Source organism: Palaemon carinicauda, chromosome 39, assembly GCF_036898095.1.
Source record: "Palaemon carinicauda isolate YSFRI2023 chromosome 39, ASM3689809v2, whole genome shotgun sequence".
NCBI lineage: Eukaryota > Metazoa > Arthropoda > Malacostraca > Decapoda > Palaemonidae > Palaemon > Palaemon carinicauda.
This window is the reverse complement of record NC_090763.1, coordinates 47,970,888-47,978,889: the sequence shown is the minus strand read 5'-3', so window position 1 is coordinate 47,978,889 and position 8,002 is coordinate 47,970,888. Positions and strand designations below refer to the sequence as shown.

The 8,002-nt window shown below is 37.0% G+C and overlaps 1 protein-coding gene across 1 annotated transcript; it reads left to right on the top strand.

Annotated features, from left to right (window-relative positions):
- The first annotated feature begins 3,115 nt into the window (after positions 1-3,115).
- On the top strand, positions 3,116-3,583 carry LOC137631384 (uncharacterized). The gene has a single exon (XM_068363154.1). The coding sequence runs from the start codon at positions 3,116-3,118 to the stop codon at positions 3,581-3,583; it is 468 nt and encodes a 155-aa protein (XP_068219255.1).
- Positions 3,584-8,002: the final 4,419 nt, after the last annotated feature.

The following is an 8,002-nucleotide window of genomic DNA, read 5'->3' as shown; positions in this document are numbered from 1 at the left end:
TTTCAAATTATCTCTGAAATCGACTCTATTCCTGTCTTCCTTGTTTCTTTTCTTCCTGAATGTTTTATTATTTTTCTCCCAGTTACCTACCAAACTCTCTTGTCTTAGATATTTTGCAGCTATATTCCACATTATTTCTTGTTGAATGCAACTATGATTTATTTTAATTCGGTAAATTAGGTGATTAAGTCATCTTATAATTTTCTCCCTTTTCACTGGGCATATTGGTTTGGGCTAATTTTCATGGCCGGATGCCTTTCCTGCCGCCAACCCTCCCCATTTACCCGGGCTTGGGACCTGCACCAAATTGAGGCTGGCTTGGCCCCCCCTTCCCCCCCCCCCCCAGTGGCTAGGTTATAATTTTCACCTTTATTGGTGTCATATTTTTTTTCCACATTTTCCCCCCGGCGAAACATCTAAGGACAAAATTCGTGAGATATTTTCTATATTCATTTCAGACCCTCCAAACCTATATAGCTCTCTCTGTCATTCATATTTATTTTAAAAATCTCCCAGCAGAACCCGTTTCTCTTCTTCCAAACCCCCATACCGGAAAGTAGTGCCTTAGCTTCTGTACCATGGTTTTGCACTGTCTTGGGTTAGAGTTCTCTTGGTTGAGGATACACTCAGACACATTAATCTCTCTTCTTTGTTTATATAATGACAGATCTATTTTAACGTTATCGTTGATCTTAAGATGTTTTATATTGTTATCCATTATTTATATTCTTTTTAGTTTATTTATTTCCTTATTTCCTTTCCTTAGTTGATTATATTCCCCGTTGGGGCTTATAGATCCTGCTTTTCCAACTAGTGTTGTAGCTTGGCAAGTAATGATAATAATAATTATTAATGATTAATTATTGATTAATAATTAATAATTAATAATGATTAATTAATAATCAATAATTAATAATTCGCTCTCTTGAAACCATTTTTTTCATCCTTACGGAAAGCAGTCACTTTATTACATTGATTTGCATGCAAGCAAATAACCTAAAAGAACATTCAGAATGAGGAAGATAGAGTGTGCAAAACCATAATAAATACCATCAGTAATTGAGAAAAAAATACTTTATATCATGCACTTTTCATCTCCATAGAAACCAGATCATCCCACGCGACACTGGAATAAAAACAGTAGCCGGGAATAAAAACAGTGCCGGAAGCTCCTCCCTACCATCAAAAATGAGCATGTTCCCACATCCCCTTGACACGTGACAGGATATCTCTAGTGAATCCCATGTCGTGAATTATTTAGTTCAGCATCATCAAATTAAATAATCTTAATATTATGCGAGTTTATTTTTTTTTAAACTCATATTTGTCTAAATTGATATTATTTATTCTTATAGAGTAGGTTTTTTTATGAATTTTTCTGCCAAAATGGTTAATATTTTAGAAACTGTCAACTCTCACGAATTAACTAATGCTTCTTCTATGCACCACTTCTTTTGAAGGATGCATGTCAGGAGGGATCGTATATATATAGGAGGGTATTTTGAACAACGTCGCATACTTTGAGGCAACGAATCCCACGAAGACTCAAGGTAGGGTTTACTACATTTTTCAAGTATCGGTAGTAATGACACAAAGCAAATATCATATTCGGGCTTGTTACTGTAATTACATTACGAGATCAGTGACTGTATGTAAATCATAAAATTTCCAATGCCAGATGCAGTATGACTTTTGTAGTGGAAGCACTGCGCTCTCTATCATGAAAAGCTATTAGCAAATAGATGCAAGAAGTTCCTACACGTTTCAGTCCTTAACAAATGGCCTAATCAGTTAATTAGTTTTCTTTTGCAAAGAAAACGAGGTGTGATTTACTTAGTTTTGATAAGTTCATCGGAGTCTATCGTGATCTTAAAATACACATTTTATCTCCAGTCTTGAATGATTCAAATTGCTTATTTTTTGTATATGCCGTTGCATCAGATGCACATTCATCTTTAATATTTACACCCTGTAAAATCTAAGACTTCATGACTACAGATCAACCACCTTAATATTTCAAGTTTAAAAAATCTTTTCACTTAGCTAATTCTACAACTATATCTCTCTTTAGTTGTCCTTGTCTATAATCATTGATTAATTACATGCATATTTTTCTCCACGGAAACTTTATTACAATTTTTGGTATACATTTACCTTATTCAATAGATTCCTCTAGTTATGTCAATGTCACCGACAAATTTAAAGACTACTGCTATGTAGTTTTTGGCCCATATATGGATTCTCAAAAATTCCAATAGACTTTAAATTTGATAGATGGATTCCAAGGCTTTTGGTGACTTTCTTTGAAAATTCCCTTATTATTCATTCATAAGTTCATGTTTAAATCAGACTTTTTGCTCAATTTTTCAAAACATAATGCCAAAAGGAAAAGTAAATCTAGGTCAGGAACTGTGTCTTTCTTGCCTGCGCTTGTTATCGTTTGAACATGTTCTGACAAATATGCATAAACACAGCATTTCTAAACAGATTTGTGTTTTCAAAGGCGTTTTTAAACGCTTGGTTGGTGTTCAGACTTCTCAACTTTGGGCCAATGGTTTAAAACTTAATACCTAACCTAACTGGAATCTATAAACGAGTTTGGTGGAAAATATTGCAGTTCCTTTTGTAAAGTGAAAATGAAAACAATGAAATTTCAGCATTTAAATTAACCATACAATTACTTTCTTAGTTAGCCTGGCTATCATATTTTATGAATTATCATAGGAGGAATATAATCTACAGGACCAGATTCTTTTGTCATAAGTAAGTAATCAATTAACTCCATCATTAATTAAATCACAAACTTCGTACTTCACTGATGACGTCAGTACTTCACTGATGACGTCATTTTAAACCGGCGATCAAGCTAGGAAAGCCAAAGTTACTCCCAAACTAATGATTTACCACCGAGTTTTCAGTACCACTGAAGTCACGGTTATGCTTATTCACGACGGATAGCAAGTTCCCTTCATTATTTTCTTCTTCTTCTTCTTCTTCTTCTTCTTCTTCTTCTTCTTTCGACCTTATTAATCCCACTGTACGGCAGGGTCGGCTGCTAGAGTCAACTTTTCCCATTTTAAAGTTCTCATCACCTATTTTTTATTTTTGTCTACAGATGCTGAAATTTGTGTTTCTGTTTCTGGTGGTCCTGGCAGTGAACGGAGATACCCAAAACGATACTGCTCGCACGATCAACCTGTTCCCTTGGCTTTTGAACAGGCCTGCTTTCACAGGATGGGGTGGAGTAGGAGGGAGACCTCCCTACACTGCAGGGGGATGGGGAGCATGGCCTCCTTACACAGAGGGAAACACCAGCTGGGTTCCTTCCGATTGCCGCTACAGGTGCAGGGACCCTTATGGTCGTTTATATTGCTGCGAAAGTACTACTGCTTACCCTATGTTCCACGCGTATCAGACGACGAAGCCGGGGAACTGCCCATCGGTTCATCCCCAATGTCCTCCGGTGCGGGGAGGTCCTCCCAGAAGATGTTCTCAAGATAGATCCTGTTTGGGGATGGATAAATGCTGCTACGACTCCTGCCTAGGACATCATGTTTGCAAACCCCCTCAGTACTCTGGTTAAGAGTTTTGATTAGACATCATTAGCATTTCCAGATATATGCTGTTAATAAATCTAGTTTAATTTCCATAGAATATAGACGAATGTGGCAGTGGCTCATTTTATTTTCCCTACAATCCTCATCAGTTCAAGTAGCCAAAAGTGTCATTGGGAAGTGGAAGACAAAACAGCAGATAAGAATGTTTTCTTGGGACAATTCTCAAGCTAATTTTTTTCTCACCTGAAAGGCTTTAAAAGTAATACAATAAAGGTATAGAGGCCAATCATGAAAAACGAAGGCACGAGACAGTGACAGAACCCTAATTGGGTAATGCACTAAAGACTGACCATATATAGCCTACATATGATCAGAGCCCAAGGCTCCTATCCACCCATGCTAGAACCAGGGAGGGCCAAACAATGGCTGATGATGACTTAGCAGATAGACCTATAGGCTTACCCAACTTCACCATCGTTTGCTCACAATGAATCTGACAAAAGAAAATACGTTTTGAAAATATTCTTTTTATACCCTGTTAAAATTGTCCCCTATTTCTTAATCTGTTGGCATTTAATTTGGGATATTTAAAGGTTTAGAGGTCTTAGACATTACACTGAGAACCACAGGCAATGGACAATCAATGGCTAGAGATCGGACACATACTTTTCCACTTAGTTTGTACCCGAAGGAACAGGGCAATGACTGCTGATTTCTCGATAGGTTTATCCCTTGGAGGAAAAACCAATAGTATTAATCCTCATAGGTTTATCTGTACGTCTAAAAACTCCCTTCCTCGCGGGAAGATGAAGGGTTTTTTGTCAATGAAAACCAAACAAGATGAGTTTAAGGTTTAAAGGCCACTCAAGAATGGCAGAGGCAAGGTACAGTTACATTGCCCTATCAAGTAGGATAATGCCATATAGACTGACCATCTATACATATGATCAGTGCCCAAGCCCTCTCTCCACCTAAGCTACGACCAAAGAGGGCCAGGCAATGGCTGCTGATGACTCAGCAGATAGATCTGTAGGCTCCCCCAAACCCATCCCCCCCTTCTCCTTAGCTAAAGTAACTAACAAATTTGAGCGGGACTCGAACCCCAATCTGGCGATTAACAGGTTGGCCTGAGCACCAACCGCCTGTTGAGATACTACTGCTAGGGAGTTATGGGGTCCTTTGACTGGCCAGACAGTACTACATAGAACCCTTCCCTCTGGTTACGGTTCTTTCCTTTTTCCTACACAGACACCGAATAGGCTGGCCTATCACAGATTCTCCTTTCCTCATACATATGACAATACTGAGATTGCCAAACAATTCTTCACCCAAGGGGTTAACTACTGCACTGTAATTGTTCAGTGGCTACTTTCCTCTTGGTAAGGGTAGAAGAGACTCTTCAGCTATGGTAAGAAGCTCTTCTAGGAGAAGGACACTCCAAAATCAAACCATTGTTTTCTAGTCTTGGGTAGTGCCATAACCTCTGTACCATGGCCTTTCACTGTCTTGGGTTAGAGTTCTCTTGCTTGAGGGTACACTCGGGCACACTTCTATTTAGTTTCTCTTCCTCTTGTTTTGTTAAAGTTTTTATAGTTTTTATAGGAAATATTTATTTTAATGTTGTTACTATACTTAAAATATTTTATTTTTTTTATTTCCTTTCCTCACTGGGCTATTTTCCATGTTGGGGCCCCTGGGCTTATAGCATCCTGCTTTTCCAACTAGGGTTGTAGCTTAGCATTTAATAATAATAATAATCATAATAATAATAACAAGGGCGTTACCAACAGGACACCACAACCATAGGACCTACAGAGTGCAAGTCGCCATTTGCTCCACTGGTCTCTCCATAGCCATTTATTCTATTACTATATTATATTCCATTAAAAAACGTTCCATAATCTGCAACATAATTAAGAGTTACTCATTTTGAGTCAGTCGTCGAGCCTTTATTATCTTATGAATGGGAAATTTTGGAACATTGTTGAAAAAACATTTCAATAGGCAAGTTTTGTTTTTTAAGGTTCTACTGACAATAAAAAGCATGTTCAAATTTAGAGACAGTATTCTGGAATAAATGCGATCCACAATTATATATACTGTATGTACAATTGTCCTAAATATAATTCAGGAACTTACGATGGTTGCTCCAACCGTCTTTTGAGGGTCAACATGGATTTCCATAGTTATTAGATATCGTAATGCGTGTACAGTTGAACACAAAAATTCCTGGTACTCCTCGCTCTGTGGAAGTACACCCGGCCACACCCTTAGGCTGGGAGCACAATAGCAACTCTGTGGTGCCACAAAGCCACAGCATCGTGTGGCGGGGATGTGGTCTCCCATAGGTTTCCATTGTTTTCAAAGCCACGCCACGCCTGTGGCGGGGATGAGCGACAGAGAGCCACAGTCGTTTGCCACAGTCGCTAGTTTGCCCGGCAAAACTTGAAAACAATGGAAACCTATGGGAGACCACATCCCCGCCACACGATGCTGTGGCTTTGTGGTGCCACAGAGTCGCTAGTGTGCTCCCGGCCTTAATGCGTAGCAACCTCTGCCATCTCTCGCTACGCTATCTGTTCGGTTACTTGCCACGAAGTAAGGGTGTGAAAGGTTGCACCTCTTTGAAGCGAGGTGTACCAGGAACTCATGTGTCAGACTGTATGTATGCTAAATAAAAAAGTTGTTTTCCATCAGCAGTTGCTTGCATGCACAAGCAGGACACTTGTACAGTTAGAATCAAAAGAACGCAGACACCCGGGGGAAATCTTTCGTCAGATGTCTCTAGTGTTCCCATGACAAAGCAGAAAAGGTGTTGCTCTTCTTACTACTACTATGAAATGGGCGGAACCCTCTCCAACCTTAACGAATCAAAGAAAGCAAAGGGGTGTTTTTGCTAGTGAAAGCATTAAAATTTTACAAATCGAGTTGCCATATTTCATTCTGTTTTATCATTTAACGTTTCGAATATCCACTGCAAATACTGAATACAGACGTGTATATATATATATATATATATATATATATATATATATATATATATAAATATATATATATATATATATATATATATAAATATATATATATATATATATATATATATATATAAATATATATATATATATATATATATATATATATATATATATATATATTTATATATATATACAGTGTATATATATATATATATATATATATATATATATATATATATGTGTGTGTGTGTATATAAATGAATATATATATATATAAATATATATATACATATATATATATATATATATATATGTATATATATATATTTATATATATATATATATATATATATATATATATATATATATATATGTATGTATGTATGTATATATCATGAATCAGCAAAATCATTTAGAACTTATTGGATTATTGCAGGTAAACAATTCCTTCCGTTAACAGCTATATTAGATTATTTAGACATTAGTCTTGTTCAAGTCACCGATGAAAGAAAAAGTACTTTCAGATATGGTTCGATGTAAAATAATAATAAAAAAACACCATACATGAGTTATGCCGACCTAAATGACATTCAGAGAAAGATAGAGAGAGAGAGAGAGAGAGAGAGAGAGAGAGAGAGAGAGAGAGAGAGAGAGAGAGAGAGAGAGAGAGAGAGAGATATTCGGCCTGAATACATCGTTTTTAATATATTTGTAGTACGTTGGTCAAAATTCGGCCGTAACTTTTTGGGTTAGGTTGGTGACGAACAAATAGACCGGTGAAAACATGTCCTCCTTGGAGGAAGTAATAATAATAATAATAATAATAATAATAATAATAATAATAATAATAATAATAATTGGACCAAAACGTAAATTTTGAGAGTTCTGACGAGGTGAATGTTGGCCGGCGCACTGAGCCCTTTTATAATTTGGATTTTCAAGATATTTCTTTGGATTTATTAAATGTAATTAGTTCTTATCTTCTAAATTCCTGGAATTTATCCATTTATTCAAACCTACCGAAATCTTGCAACACTTCCAGAAACAACATTATTACTTCCTATTACTTCCATTCTTGCCTGTTTGTCTTTCAACAATTCCAACTCTTAGTGAGATAAAGATTCACTTCACGAACATCATGGCTCTAGAGAATGGAACTTGTAATGTTTCTCAAGATGATATTTATTTTGAAATTGAGTTTTGTGTAAAGGGGGGATATAAACTCGACGCTATATATATATATATATATATATATATATATATATATATATATATATATATATATATATATATATATATGATAAATTTTGCCATCCGGAAGGGGTGAGCCCCGCCCTGCCAGCGGTAAGGGGGTAACCCAGCCTGCCAGTGGGAAGGGGGAAGCCCCACCCTGCCAGCATGAAGGGGGGAGCCCCGCCCTACCAGCGGAAACGGGGGAGACCCGCCCTGCCAGCGGAAACGGGGAGACCC

What these genes read in the sequence shown, in the direction of transcription:
- LOC137631384 (XM_068363154.1), top strand. Translation starts at nt 3,116, where the DNA reads ATGCTGAAATTTGTGTTTCTGTTTCTGGTGGTCCTGGCAGTGAACGGA.